This window comes from Corythoichthys intestinalis, chromosome 21 (genome assembly GCF_030265065.1).
Source record: "Corythoichthys intestinalis isolate RoL2023-P3 chromosome 21, ASM3026506v1, whole genome shotgun sequence".
Classification (NCBI taxonomy): Eukaryota; Metazoa; Chordata; class Actinopteri; order Syngnathiformes; family Syngnathidae; genus Corythoichthys; species Corythoichthys intestinalis.
Window position 1 is genome coordinate 7,441,863 of NC_080415.1, and position 15,856 is coordinate 7,457,718.

The 15,856-nt window shown below is 40.3% G+C and overlaps 1 protein-coding gene across 2 annotated transcripts in view; it reads left to right on the forward strand.

Moving 5' to 3' along the window:
• ep300a (E1A binding protein p300 a) overlaps window positions 1-15,856 on the forward strand; it is an 80,463-nt gene that overhangs the window by 13,583 nt on the left and 51,024 nt on the right. Inside the window, exons 3-8 of one of the 2 annotated variants that reach the window (XM_057826658.1) lie at window positions 2,408-2,587; window positions 4,637-4,958; window positions 8,646-8,765; window positions 8,896-9,132; window positions 14,304-14,409; window positions 14,557-14,682. In XM_057826658.1, the coding sequence (XP_057682641.1) occupies window positions 2,408-2,587; window positions 4,637-4,958; window positions 8,646-8,765; window positions 8,896-9,132; window positions 14,304-14,409; window positions 14,557-14,682 (1,091 nt within the window). The remainder of the gene's footprint in view (window positions 1-2,407; window positions 2,588-4,636; window positions 4,959-8,645; window positions 8,766-8,895; window positions 9,133-14,303; window positions 14,410-14,556; window positions 14,683-15,856) is intronic. The other variant, XM_057826660.1, reaches the window with a different exon arrangement.

A 15,856-nucleotide genomic window follows, 5' to 3' on the forward strand; every position in this document is an offset into this window, starting at 1 on the left:
TTTATTTTATATCATTCAACACCAAATGTCATCAAAATAATTAGGGCTGTCCCAAACGACTAATTTTCTCCCGATTAGTCAGCCGACTATTTTTACGTTTAGTCGACTAATCTAATAATTAAAAAAAAAATAATAATAATTTTTTTTTTTCTTTTTTTCTTTCTAATTTAGCAATGAAATTTTTGTTGACGCTTATCAATTCACAAAAAACATATTGGAACACTTAAATTATTTATTAAAGTACAAATAAACACGTAAATAACAATAATAGATCACAAATAAACAATGAGTTCAAATGCTGATAGAATTAACTAGTGTAGCATCCCGATTGAAAAGATGGTCTCTTAAACTGATGGTTTACAACTTTTATTCCATCCTTGATGTAATCACACTGTAAAAGCTACGGTGCACACAAATAAAACAACACAATTAGAACGAAATTAACGAAGTTACCTTTTTCCTTTGAAACCTTATTTATATATCACTGAATTGCCTTTACCTTAATTTATTACCTTATCATTGACAATCTCTCCCTTAAGTGCAATCACTGTATATACTGTATATATTTATGACCTTTTAACCTTATATAAATTTCTATACCATAAAATAAACCATAACATGAAATAAACCTTTCAGTTAGCATTAAGAACAATACTAATAGCACTTATAGGCCCATTGTCAATGAAACATTATTATTTAGGAAGGCGACAGCACCCTCTGGTGTACAAAAAATGAAAAAACAAAACAAAAAAATTTACAAACTGGGTTACGGCGCTTGAGGTGTTTATTCACGGCCGACGTGCAGCCGCTTGGCATTGAAGAGACAGGACGGAAGAGTGTACGCTCCTTTGTTTCTTTGAAATAAGTCAATGTTTTGGACACTCTGGTGTGCTTTTTTGGCTTTGTGCCGCTTTCCCCGCTTGCATACAGAGCATCCGACATTCTGAACTTTCCGCGCATATATTTTTTTAACCCTTCATTAACCGTCGACAGGATGTTGTGCTCGTCGACGGATTTACGTCATCGATGACGTCGACTATGTCGACTAGTCGGGACAGCTCTAAAAATTATACATGTAAATTAAAAAGTCAATTACATTGCAAAACTTTCTTACCTCGTGATGAAAGCGAAGCTCACAAACTCCGGTGTCCACTACGTCACCAGCTGCCAGTGAAACTTATTTTTCTTAGGCAATTCTTGCATACAGCAAAGTCCTTGTTCACCTTACTTCCTTTCTTGTTGGTGTAAAATCTAAAGTGTGTCCCCATGTGTGATTTGTAGCAATATTTTTCTCATTTTTTCCTCCACCGTTCTCACAGAGCTTTTTTATTTTTTCAACCCACTTGGAGCTTCCTCTCTTCTTCTCTAGACGGCTTGTGCGCAGTTTACCCTCACCGCCACTCCCGAGCGCCCCTAGTGGACCGCCAAGGAATTGCTCAACAAACATTGAGCAGTTTACAACATCCATACTCCATTGCATGGCCAATATGTTAAATAAAAGTATCGATTTTTGGCGGGAGCATATCGATAACCGATCGGGTTGCAAAATATCGCGATATATCGCTGTATTGTCACAGTCTTAGGTTCTAATACTTTTGGCCAGCAGTGTAAGCTTAGCCTCAAACAGTATACAAAAATAAATAAATTAGGATCTAAGTACAACAAAAGAATAATTGGCTAACTGGCATTGCAAAACTCCACTAGCTTAAATAAAAGTTTATTTCAATGCTCTTACCAAATCATTCAAATACATATTCCCCACAAGTAACTACTAAAAATACCTATAAACTAAATTACATTACGAATGCATTAAAAAAAAAAAAAAAAAAACATTAGCTCAAACAAAAAACTTATGTTGGTCATAACGGGGAGCAGGTGGATTCAGCCATGTTAACTGAGTTATGTCATATTCACTGTTGCCACGAGAGGGCAAATCAATAAAACTAAATGCAGACACTTTCAAAACAAACCATTACAACACCACTCTTAACTAAATGAATCCTCAAAGCATCGATTAATCGTTGCAGCACTAATTTCAATCATATAATTGCTCAGCCATACTGTCAGGCCACCAACCAAAAAGACTTAATATCGGACCCTGTTTCTTTTAGTAGACGTTAGTGTTGATCAACACGCGGCATGTTGCGGCACAACATTGTACTACACTGAAGAGGTGCTACTCTAAATCTAGACTTGTTGTAAAAACAAAAATCTATTATTAGAATCTCTTCTCTTGCAACCATCATTCATTTCATGGGTTACAGACAACTTGCGCAGTAAAAATTAAACGGGGTTTACGCTTGAGCGAGACTGCTATCTCATTCTTGTTCTTATTGCGTGGGTGGGGATTTCTTTCTGTGCATGTCAATGACGAAGCTCAATCATGTTTCTCCATGTGTCTGTCTAGATGGCGATGATGGGCAACCAAGGGGTTCCCTTTGGAGGTACATATGCAGGGCAGGGAAATCAAGGCCTTGGTGGTGCTGGCATAGGCCCTCAACATCAGAACAAAGGTCCCATGACCAACAGCCTGGCTCAGTTCACTGTGGACAAGAAAAATCAGCCCGTGCAAGGAATGGCCACTATGGTAAGAAGTATTGCTCCAAGTAATATTTGGGGAAAATTGAAATATTTTGCTTCTACTTGAACTTGACTTTTGAATGTTGAGCAATCTTGTTTCTCTCTCTCACTCCTGTTAAAGTGATTCACCAGTGACCATTCACTTTGATATCTCATTTGGCTCCGTCGTCTCGCTTCTTCTTTCATTTATCATGTGAACCATCGTCTGCCCCTCATTGATGGTAGCTTTGCATGTAATGCCAAAACCGTTTGACTCACCGACACCGTTCATACACCAAGAGACCGGGATTCTCATGTGATGCAGGCTCTCTTTTGTATGACTCTCCAAAATGACTGTTCGCCCCAAAATGATGGTTGTTTTGGAAGAAGAAAAAAACTGAAATTTCAAAACGCTGCTTGTCCAACAGTTTTTGTCCAAATCACATCATTTATACATAAAACAATTCAGGACGCTAAGCGGCACGAAATTCCGATACGGTTTTTGCGGGGAAAAAAAAAAAAAAAAAACGTGCCAAAACTTTCTCAAAACATACCCATTAATTTCGGCCAAAATTTCTCATTCATTTCCAATGGCCCAATTCGCCATTCATTTCATTTCAACAAAAACTTCGATTCACGCCTATTGATTTCTAACCCAAGTGGCCCCCAAATCAACAGACTGTGACCCTGAAATACCCCAAAATCAACAGGGAGTAACGCTGAAATGGCCAAAAATCACCTCCGTGAAGTTGGCCCCCCATCAAACGCCAATTTATAGAAAAATTATGTCATTTGTTTGTGCTGAAATTTTTTTCCTTTGTGCTGCTATCATTTTTGAGATAGTAACAATTCTTTTCGAGGTCAATCTGAGGTCAGCCAGCATCCCATTTTGATTAAAAATGGCTAAAATGGTGTCAATTGTTTATGCTTTGTTTGTGCTGTAAAAGCTTTCGATGGGCTTACAAATCTTTTGTGCTACATTTGTGCTGTAAAAATTGTCGTTTGTGGTGCTATTGTTTTTGAGATATTGAAATATAAATTTAGAGTGATGATGTCACGCAGCCCCACAATTATTGCAAAATGTACTTGAAATGGCGCCATTCGGTTATGCTACGTTTGTGCTGGAAAAAAATCGATTGCGCTACAATCGTTTAATAGATATTGAGATAGATAATTTCCAGTGATGACATCACTCGCAGCTTTTCCGTCTTGACATATTAATTTCATGTGATGTGACTCACCCCCCCCATTTACTGCAAAATGGACCCGAAGGGGTGGCATTCGTTTGTGGTACGTTTGCGCTAGTTGTTGGGACACCCCTCTGTTATTGAGAGAGTTGGTACGCTCCGTCAGCTGTGACGGTTGGGGCAGCGATTTACGTCATCACTTGAAATGAATGTTTCCATAGCTCTAAAACGATACCAGCACAAACGTAGCATCAACGGTGGCACCATTTCGGGTCCATTTGGCAATAAATGGGGGGGCTGCGTGATGTCATCACTCAAAATTAAAATCACAATATCTCAACAACGATAGCAGAAAAAAACGAAACTTTTTACAAGACAAAGGATAACTGATTGACACCATTTTTAGACATTTTTAATAAAAATGGGGGAGCTGGTTGACCTCCGATTGACCTATAAAAGAATTGTAAATATATTAAAATTTATAGCACCCCATCGAAAGCTTTTACAGCACAAACGAAGCATAAACAATTGACACAATTCTTAGACATTTTTAATGAAAATGGGGGGCTGGTTGACCTCAGATTGACCTATGAAAGAATTTTAAATATCCTAAAAATGATAACAGCCCATTGAAAATTTGTACAGCACAAATGATTGACATAATTTTTATATATATTTGCATCTGATGGAGTGCCAATTTCACAGAGGTCCCAAAATCAATGAGAAGTGACCCTGGAATGCCTCAAAATCAACAGGAAGACACTAATATACCAACCATCACAGCAAAGCTACCATCACAATTTCTCCAGGAATTGCATTTTCTAGTTATCTTTTATTGTACTAAGCCTCTCTCCACCAGGACACTTTGCTCATGTACTTCTCGTTTGCAGGGCGCGCAGCAGTCCCAGTCGGGGCCCTCGGGTGCACCTTTAGGTGGGGCACCTGGCATGGTTGCTGGCGCTCCGGGAGGACTAGTGGGTCCTGGCACCCAGGTCTCGGCGGCCTCCGCCGCAGCCGGAGCACCACCTACCGCTGATCCCGAAAAACGTAAACTGATCCAGCAGCAGCTCGTTCTCCTTCTCCACGCCCACAAATGTCAACGGCGCGAGCAGGCCAACGGCGAAGTCCGACAGTGCAACTTGCCTCATTGCCGCACCATGAAGAACGTCCTCAATCATATGACTCATTGCCAGGCAGGCAAGAATTGTCAGGGTGAGCAGTTATAAGTTATTTACTCATCACTTAAATTACATTGTTGTTTTATTAGTCCCTACCACTGTGTATTGTAATTAATTCTTAAAACATCTATTTGCTTTTAAAGTAAAGGGAAGCCCTATTTATACACTTGCATATAACGGTCTTTTCGAGTTTACTAGGCTGAAATTTCCACTAGGGGTGTGACAAAATATCGAAATGGTGATATATCGTGATACTTTGCATCCCAAAAGGTTATCGATATGCTCCTGCCACGAATCGAGATATCGTTTTAAAAAGGTGTCAATGTCTAAAAAAATAAAAAGGAACAAACAAGTTGCTACCAAAATCTTCCACATAAAGGTGTCTCAGTTAACACTAAGGCTGTATTGATGGTGCTCGGCGCCCAATCCATTTAGACTAGGAACGTTCGTTCATTCGAAACCAGAGCATTCACAGTCATTCTATGATTTTTAGGGCATTTACAGGTCACTTGCTGTTCATTTTAGGGCATTTACAAGACATTTCCTGTTGAGCTTAACTCACTGCCTATTCATTTGGGTGATTCCCAGGTCACTTCCTGTTCTGTAACTCAAAATAAACAGGAAGTGACCCATAAAATACCCCAAAATCAACAGGAAGTACCTGGAAATCAACAGGTAAATGACCTTAAATGGCCCAAAATTACCTCATTGCCTGGCATTGGCTGCCACTGATGGCCATAGACGTTCAATCCGTTTGAAGTTGGCAGCGAATGAACGAACCTTCATTTGCTGCCACCCTCCCAGTTCAAATGGATTGGACATCTACTAGTGATAAACTCATTCCAATTCACTGCAGAAGCTTGTTTTTCTTTTTATTAATTGTTTGTAGAATATCCTAGAATGATTTCTTGACCAATCTATTGATAATCGTTGTATCGCCATATCGCCAGATCATCGTTATCGTGAGCTTTGTATCGCAAATCTTATCGTATCGTGAGGTACCAAGAGGTTTCCACTCCTAAATTGTCCACTCGTTTTTTTTGTGTGTGTTTTTTTTTAAATAGTGCCGACTTTTGTTTTGTGATGCATGCTTTTATTTTGGCACAGGAAGCATAGAGCAGGTAATACTTCTGCACGCGAGTAAGAGCGCATGCAACTCAAAGAAGTAGCGCAGCTAAGAGAGAGAGAGAGGGGAAAGATTACAGCTGTAAGCCTGCGCAGCGCGCACATTTGTTGCTTGCATCAACAGAGACTACGCCTGTATACAGGAATCTCTCGCTACTTCCCGCCCTTAGTCCATTGCTGTTTTTTTTCAATTAAAAAAATACATAAATAAATACAGATGAGCTCCTGCTGCTTTTCTTGGTCTGGCAGTGCACTGGAGTTGCTTATTAAAGTTAACGATGATTGAAAGACGTTAAGGTTTGATCTTGCCAGAGATGCTTGGAAGCCGAAACCTCAAAGCGCTGTATGCATCAGTCATCGTTTAGCTTGTTAAACAGTTGCTGTGGCAACTCATTTTGTGCATTTGAGCAGCTTGAGCAGATTTCAGTGGACTCAATGAAGCATTTAAGACAAATTAATAAAGACAAGCATTTTTCTACTCTATTCTTGTTTTAAAATAATTCGGCGGGACAGTAAAGGTGCCAATGTGTATACAAGAAAGCAACAGGCTGTTGGCAACATTTTTCACAAATGTCCATGTCCATGTTAACTTGTTGGCTGCCCTTTGACAGTGATAGGCGAATGTTAATTCGCTGCCACCCGTCACCTCAAATGGATTGGACTTCTACTAGTGAAAAACTCATTTAAATGTGGTGTAAGGAGAGGCGCTCATGCTTGGACAAACACATAATAAATCAGCACCAAAAATGTTAAAGCTGCGAACGTGATTGTTTATTGTTACTGTACTAGCCAGTCTTAAGTAGGTTAGAAAAGACTTTTTGCCAAGTGGAGACTTGCTAATAATTATTTCGATAATTGTGGGAGCCGTTTGTTGATTGGACAGTGTTTACAGTAAATGGCAGCGGACCATTGTTACGTAGAAATTAAGGCTGTCAAACGATTAAAATTTTTAATCGCGTTATCAGCTACAGCTTAACTCATTCACTCCCAGCCTTTTTCACCAGAGCAAGGCCCTTAGCTCCCGGGCGTTTTTCTGGATTTTGACTGATTTTGCAAGGCCCACAGAAAATTCTGTTCTATTGCTATATAAGCATGGAACCCACCAAAAGAAAGATTAGACTCTGTTCTTTCAGCAGAAAAAAAGTAAGTTCATATCTTTTTCCATTCTTTAGAAATCAGCATTAGAAAATTGCTTAGTTTGAGCAATTTTCCAATTTCTGATGAAAAAACGGAGAAAATGAGCTTTTTGTAAACGCATACATTTCAAACATAACTTTGACTTTAACAAAGCTATTTTTTGCATTAGTTACATCTGAAACATCTGAATAATGTTTTCCTTTTACATAATACCACGAACAACCAGACAAATAGAGCTTTTGATAGCAAAGTAACAATTTATTCACACATGAATACTGAGAGATGACGGTTTGTCGCCGAGATGACGCCGTTGTGGCAACGTCAGCCGTATAAACTTTTCCCTCATCGTTGTCTGTCTCACAAAGATGGATTATTTTTGCTTTTCTGTGGGGTCTGCTCGGCGAGCCGCTGCACTGGGGGTCCCACTCGTTTTGCTCGGTCGTCCAGCGCCTGGCTTCCCAGGCGTCCTCTCGGTTGTTTTGTTTGGTCGGAGCGCCGCCTGGCATCATGCCGCCAGCGCTCCGACCATGCTGCCCGGCCGTTCATTGCTGTTGAATCGGGTTGCCTGGTCTTACAAAATGCGCTACTGCCCTCCACTGGCCAGTTTTATTGCTTTAAAATGGGTTTGGAGCTTTGTTGTTTGTTTCTCTGATAGAGCGGAAGCTATATATGCTTCTTATTAAAAACAAAAAAACCCAGCAAAAGACGTATAAATACGTTTTTGGGACAATGGAGCATTTAAAAACAGAACGTATTTGTACGTTTCTGGGAGCAAATGAGTTAAAAATTAATCGTAATTAATCGCAGTTCAAATATCTATAAAATACGCCATATTTTTCTGTAAATTATTGTTGGAATGGAAAGATCAGACACAAGACGGATATATACATTTAACATACGCTACATAAGTACTGTATTTGTTTATTATAACAATAAATCAACAAGATGGCAATAACATTATTAACATTCTGTTAAAGCGACCCATGGATAGAAAGACTTGTAGTTCTTAAAAGATAAATGTTAGTCCAAGTTATAGAAATTTTATATTAAAACCCCTCTTAATGTTTTCGTTTTAATAAAATTTGTAATATTTTTAATCAAAAAATAAACTACTAGCTCACCAGTCTTGATGTCAAGAATTACACAATGCTCATGTGGTGCTGAAACCCATAAAATCAGTCGCACCCAAGCGGCAGCAGAGGGCGACAAAATGCTGAAAAACACAAGTAACAACACACATTACACTGTGCTGTCATTTTATTCTGTTTGAGCGGGGCATGTGCGTTAAATGCGCAAATATTTTAACGTGATTAATTTTAAAAATTAATTACCGCCCGTTAACGCGATAATTTTGACAGCCCTAGTAGAAATGTTAGTTCTGTTCGCTTGGCTAAGAACATTAGAAACACAAATGGCTGCTTCACAGGAACGAGCTAATTTCCTCCATTATCTGTTTTAGTCGCTCACTGTGCATCATCAAGGCAAATCATCTCTCACTGGAAAAACTGCACTCGACATGACTGCCCAGTCTGCCTGCCACTGAAGAATGCTGGGGACAAGAGGAACCCGCAGTGTGAGTGTCTGTATCTGACCAAAACATTATTCCTCTTTTCTTTTTTATGGATTGAAAACATTGGGATCCTTCTTAGCTTTAAGCTGTTTCATTAAATATTATGTGTAATTGTCTTTTTTTTCCTGTTTCCTTACAGCTCTTCTGGGTGCAGCTGCCGCAGGTCTGGGAAGTTCTCTTGGATCAGTTCCGGGTAGCCAACCAAGTGCTCCAAACATTAATCCGCCGAGCCAGATTGATCCCAGTTCGATAGAAAGAGCCTATGCAGCCCTGGGTCTGACCTACCAGGGTAATCAGATCCAGGGTCAGCCTTCTCAGCCCAACATGCCGAACCAGGCCCTACAAGGTCAGGCTGGTATGAGGCCTTACCCAATGGGTAAGTTGGTTAGCTTGAGGATCTTTTTAAACTCTGCATTCTTCAGACCGGCCCCGTTTTTTCTTGTCGCACAATGAGTTCCATACAAAGCTAATGTAATCGTGCGTGGAAGGGCAACAGGAGGTCAATTTGACCAGATCGGTCTAACACCATCGCGGGTTGAATTTTCGCGCTGCAGAGAAGTGGCTGAGTTGATCATTCTGCGACAGATTTCAGCGCCGACGAGCAAGCAGCCAATCAAATCTGTCTTCTCATTCACGTGACTGTTGTTGCCGAAGATGGAACCTTCCTCAGCATCTAGGCAACAAATGTCCAAACAAAGAGAAGAAGAATAGTCTAGAGCTGAAATGAATACTCCAGCAACTCCAGTAACTCGAGTTTAAAAACTGATCTGAGTAATTTAATTTACCTCGAGGAATCGTTTAATTTTGCCAGCTCTAAGCATCACGTTTTGCCCGGACTACTTTTAATGCGGGACAACTTGTTGACGTCACGTGCGTAGAAGAAGAAGCAAAAAAAAAAAAAACCTTACTGGAGCAGACAGCCGCTACAAACTACGCTGATGTTGCTAAAAACTACGCCCGCATGATGCTAGTGTGCTAGCAGGTAGTCTCCGATGCGTCTCATAGATATCGCATGCATATAGGACTAGATTCGAAAAGACTGACTTGGCCGCGTCTGGGCAGCGTTAGTAAACAGCCGCCATCTTTAAGCAGTAGACCTCTCAGCGCTAATAAATATAACGTTATTGTCACTTGCACACATAACGTTAGCTCTTCGGAGGGCTAGGTTTCTATTGATTATGACTACTGTCGATGCGTGGCTAACGTGTCTTACATACAGGTTTTATTTAATCTGTAAAAACACAACGCTGTAGAGTGATGAGGGTGTAAAATTAAAACATAATAAAGCTAACTCAGTTTTAGCTCAGTAGTCAATGCTGAATAAAACACCATGTAGCACTGGTCCCTGATGTGCTCCAATACAGCAGGTATTATACATTTATTTTGAACGCTGAAAAAACTCAAAATCCTATCAGTACTTACAGTTTAGACTAATTTAAAACTTAACTAGAACTTAAAAATAGCTTGACACAAATGGAAATTCCATTGAAACAGGTGGGGAAAAACACATAGCTTTCAAGTGATGTGTGTTATCAAGCGTAATTACATTTTTAGGTAAGAAATATGTTTTTGTTTTTATAAGATCTACAAGTTTTTTTTAATGGAAAGCAGTGAATTTTTTTTCTAGTCACATCTGAGAAGCAATTGTTGGCTGTTTTCAACAATGTACATTGAAAATAAAGACATTGATTGACTGAAAATGGTTCAATATTGGATTAAATGTCTTTTTTTCTCATGTATATTTATAATTGCTCTTTACCTTAAAAACAAACAAACAAAAAAAAGGTTTTATCCGATTACTCGATTCATCGATAGAATTTTCTGTCCCTACCAAACCCAAACCCTAACCCTAACCCATCTGAAATAATGCAGTAGGTGCAAATACATAATACAAACACAAGCAAATGAGCACAAACTCACCGGCGGTGCGTCTCTCTCGGCAACGTGAACGTGAATGACAGCCATGCCGACCCAGCTTCCGCTTAAATGTGAATCCACACCCCTTTCCGATTGACAGTGAATTAACATTTTCCCGGACAAGCTAGCAGGTGAGGCACAATTTAAACACGTTTAACCCAGCGGACGCAACACAAAATGATAGTCGCAATATCACGAGAAAAAATTCACACATTTTAACAGTGTAAGAGAAAAATCGTAATATTACAAGACTTAAATCATTCATTGTTATATTACATGATTAAAATCACAATATTATGAGATTAAAGTGCTTATTTTTATGCTACTGGAAATTGTTTGGTTTCACTTTGGCGAGGTAATGTCTTAACACAAAACTACATTTGGCGTAGTATTAGGGGATTGAAGTAATATCAGGAGAGAAAATTACGAAATTAAAGTCGTTATTAGAGCTGGGAATCTTTGGGCACCTAACGATTCGATTACGATTACGATTCAGAGGCTCCGATTCGATTATAAAACGATTATTGATGCACCCCCCTCCCTTTTTTTTTTTCTTTTTTTCTTTTTTAAATTGTTTAGTACGTTAGTTCCAAAATTGTTCAAAAATACTTTCAGGCTAAACCAAACTACTATTTCAGTATCAAGTTAACATATAGCAGTAAACAAATATACAAAAATAACAGTAAATAAAAAACTCCAGTCCCCATTCTGTATCAGCAGCTTTAAACTACTTTCAATTAATTTAATGTTGTTAATCAACCGTTAAAGTTGTTAAAATTGCTCCTGTTATTCCATAATTTCTCTTTTGTCTACTTTCGACATGTGAAAGTTTAAAAACTCTTTTAAAGATAGATTCAAGTCAATATTTTACCGATTTAGGAGTATTTTAGATAAAAAGTTAATTAGGTTCGCTTGGAAGGTTCGCTACAACAGCCTTGCAGGGAAGTGTACTGCTTTAAGATGGCGGCCATTTACTAACGCCCGCATCTAGCTTTTTGTAGATGTGCTGCTAACGATACCGAATCTATAATGCATCTAGTCCTATACAAATTATATCTACTGTAACATAATGTGGATGTACTTTGTAGCAGTTTTTCGGCAGCAGTCAGGTATGTTGTTGTTGTTTTTTTTTTTTTTTTTTTTATCTCGTGGCGTGAGTTGAGCATTGGCGTTACCCGAGGGGCCGGGTAATGAGAAGCATGATGTTTAGCTACTCTCGCTCCGTCCCTAATTCCGTACTGAAGACCGCGCGGCGCGCTGAGTGTGTTGTACTTCTGCTTTACTTGGCATATTTCAATAATCGGAATTTGGATGTTTGTGAATCGTTCTCGAATCTTCCACGGCCGAATCGCGAATAATCTGAGAATCGGAAATTTTGCACACCTCTAGTCGTTATATTACTTATTTTGATGTTATGTCAACCGGAAGTTGTTCAGGGTCAAACTGCACAAAACTGCATTTGGTGACAAGCCTATAGAGCAAGTGACGCACGACAAAACGCAGCTGGTCTGACCGGTGTAAAGCAAGGGTCTCCAAACTATTCCACATAGGGGGCAGTGGGTGCAGGATTTCATTCCAACAAAACAAGACGACACCTTTGCACTTCGGTGAAGTCGGCCCCCCATCAGACGCCTAGTTATATAAAAATGATGGCAATCGTTTGTGCTTTGAAAAGTTGTTTGTGCTGCTATCCTTTTTAAGATGATTACAATTCTTTTATCGGTCAATCTGAAGTCAACCAGCCGCCCATTTTGACTAAAAATGGTGTCAATCATTTATGCTTCGATTGTGCTGTAAAAATCTCGTCTGTACTGCTATCCTTTTTGAGATATTGAGATATTAATTTCAAGTGATGACGACATGAAGCCCCCCATTTATTGCAAAATGAACCCGAAATGGTGCCGTTCGTTTATGCTATGTTTGTGCTTTAAAAAATTTAGTTTGCGCTGCTATCGTTTGATAGATATTGAAATATTAATTTCGAGTGATGACGTCAATCGTAGCTCCTCCGTTGCAGCTGATGTAGCATACCAACTCCCTCAATAATTGAGGGCTGTCCCAGCCACTAGCACAAACGTAGCAAAAACGTATGGCACCCATTTGGGTCCATTTTGCAGTAAATGGGGAGGTGCGAGTCACGTCATCACTCGAAATGAATATCTCAAATCCCCCATTTACTGCAAAATCAACCTGAAGGGGTGCCATTTGTTCGTGCTACGTTTTCCTGGTTTTGGGATACCCCGACAGCCGCGGGATTTGGATACGGAGAAGCTGCATGGCACCATTTCGGGTCCATTTTGCAATAAATGGGGGGCAGTGTGACGTCATCACTCGAAATTAATATCTCAATAAAGTGGTACCTCGACATACGATTGCTTCGACAACATACGATCTTATCGACATCCGACTTAAAATTTGTTTCATCCGACGACATGCTCCAAATACGACGGCATGATAGCACCGCGGACGTGCGCACGGTGGATTTTCTTGTAAAAGAAATCAACACATGTTCCAAGAAGATTAGTGCAGGTGGTGAAAGGAAAAAGGTGATGCTTACCTGGAGGGTTCTCCCAACGACGAAACCCCACGGCGCAATGAAGGTGAGAGCCGGGTCTCGGCAGCCAGCCGCGGTGGGAAGCCAGCCCGAAAGCCGCCGGGGAAGAAGCTCCAGTCCGCCCCGATCGGCGACCGCGAGGGGGCCTCGAACCCGAGAACCGCAATTCTTTCGGGCGATTTATTTCAGAACTTGTGCAACACAACACGCTTACTGTCCGCTCCAGTTGACGGCAACAACAAAACATTAAAAGAGAAAGCAAAATTTCAACCGCACCTTTCTCTCTCTGCGGTGCATTCAGGTACAGCACGCAAAACACTTCCGCCACATTAGAACACGATTCGTTACATTATTACAGGAATTATTATTTTATCATTCTAGTTTTTATTAATAATTTATGTGTTTTGCTATGTGTAATCGCCATTTGTAATAGTACAAGCAGTATCTAGTAAGGATTAATGTAGGTTTTCGGGCTGTGGAACGAATTAATGTAGTAATTATAATGTATTTTAATGGGAAAATCCAGCTCAACATATGACCATTTGGACTTACAAACAAGGTCCTGGAACGAATTAACTTCGTATGTAGACGTACCACTGTATCTCAAAAACAATGGCAGCACAAACAACTTTTTACAGCACTAACGAAGCAAAAATCGATTTTTAGCCATTTTTAGTCAAAATGGGGGGACTGGATTCCCTCGGTTCGACCAGTAAAAGAATTGTAAATATCTTGAAAACGATAGCAGCACAAACAATTGACATAATTTTTATATGAATTTGCATATGATTGGGGGCCAAATTCACAGAGGTCACCTTTGCAGCAATCTGGTGTCTTACAAGTGTACTCAGTTGATTGCATTCAGATGCTGCTTGTTTTTGTAGAAACCTCATTGGTGAAACTGTCTGTGCTCGACAAAACAAAAACAAGGACCCACAGCGGCCCTTGAGGACCTGTTTGGATACCCCTGGCCTAAAGGGATATTTAATGAAAACTGGCATATATGAGCTATAAATGTCATTAGTGGGCAAACAATTAATGCGGGTATTTGAGTCAAGTGTTTTCTTTATTTTTAGGAGCAAATCCTATGGGAGTTAATGGAGGAGTGGGTGCGCCTTCTCAGAATCAACAAGCCAACTTGTTGCAGGACACTATGATGCACCTCAATGTGAATAGCCAGGGGTAAGAAGGAAGAAGCCACATGAATCAATTTTAACAGCCTGAATTCAAACCACACTTGATGTATTCGATCCTCCTAATTGGTTTGAGGCAATTATCGAAATACTAAACGTGTCAATAAAAGTTGTTTTCCCTTTTTTTTTTCTCCAGTCTGATGAATGATGCCAGTGGGGTCGGCTCAATGCCCACAGCTGGCCCTCCCTCTGCCACAGGAATGAGAAAAAGCTGGCATGAGGACATCACGCAAGACCTGCGAAACCACTTGGTACACAAGCTGTAAGTATGATAACTCTGAGTGGGAACGTCTGGGTGCCTCACGATAGGATACCACTTGCAATACAAGGTTCAGGATTGTTCTAGGATAGCCTCCAAAACAACTATTAAAACAAAAAAACAAGCTATTTTCATCCTTTGCTGTGAATTGGAATGAGTTTATCACTAGTAGACGTCCGATCCATTTGCAGACTTGCAAACTTGCCACCTTTCGGCGAAATTTCGCCGTTTTCAAATCAAAATGGGTCATTCTTCTGAATCACGAAGATCCGAGGAGAAAAAAAATTAGGCGGGGGGTGGGGGGTCTGTCAACGAGCGAGTGAAACCGTTAACTTCAAAACCGTCGTCAATGCTCAAAACTACACTCTAGTCCAGGGGTCCCCATCTGCCGGGCCGCGAACCGGTTCCGGTGCGCATTTACTACCGGGCCGCACAGAAATAATAATTTAATAACGACCGCGTTCTGGCCGGATTAACCCTGTGCTGCTGCTAAACACACCAATATCCCTGTCTACTCTAGATATAATACTACGGGATAGATTAGAATGTCGTCATAGAAATCCATTGATTAGACTGCTAGCAGTACATCTTGTTTGTGTATATAATATATCTATGTGCGCTTGTCCTCGGTAATAAGGTATGACTAGGCCGCGGGCGCAGCACATTTGTTCCCGGAAATAATTAGCCCCCACACGAGCGAAGATGACTGGAAAACGGACGTCTTTGGAGATACTTTTACGGCGAACAGGGCACCTGACGAGCCTACAACCTCGAAGATCCACGAACGGCGAAGGAGTGGATTCGTGACCTGTTTGTGAATAAACCGAGTGATTCGAGCATGTCTGTGCAACAGGAGGATCAACTTGTAGATATCGCAAATGACGGCGACCTTATTAAACGTACATTTGAGACAACAACTACCGAGGTTCTGGATTAAAGTCAATTCGGAATATCCTGACATCGGTACGAGAGCATTGAAAACCTTGCTGCAATTTCCAACATCATATCTTTGTGAAGCGTGCTTCTTAATTAATGCTTAACGACAAGGCGAAGTCGGTAATGGTGAGAGCGGTGTGCAGTTTTTGTGTGCAGCTAACATGGCAAGATGTATCTGTGGAGAACTTTTCTACAAGTCCTTCCATGATCAAACGTAAGGTAATATTCCTTTCTTTCAAGA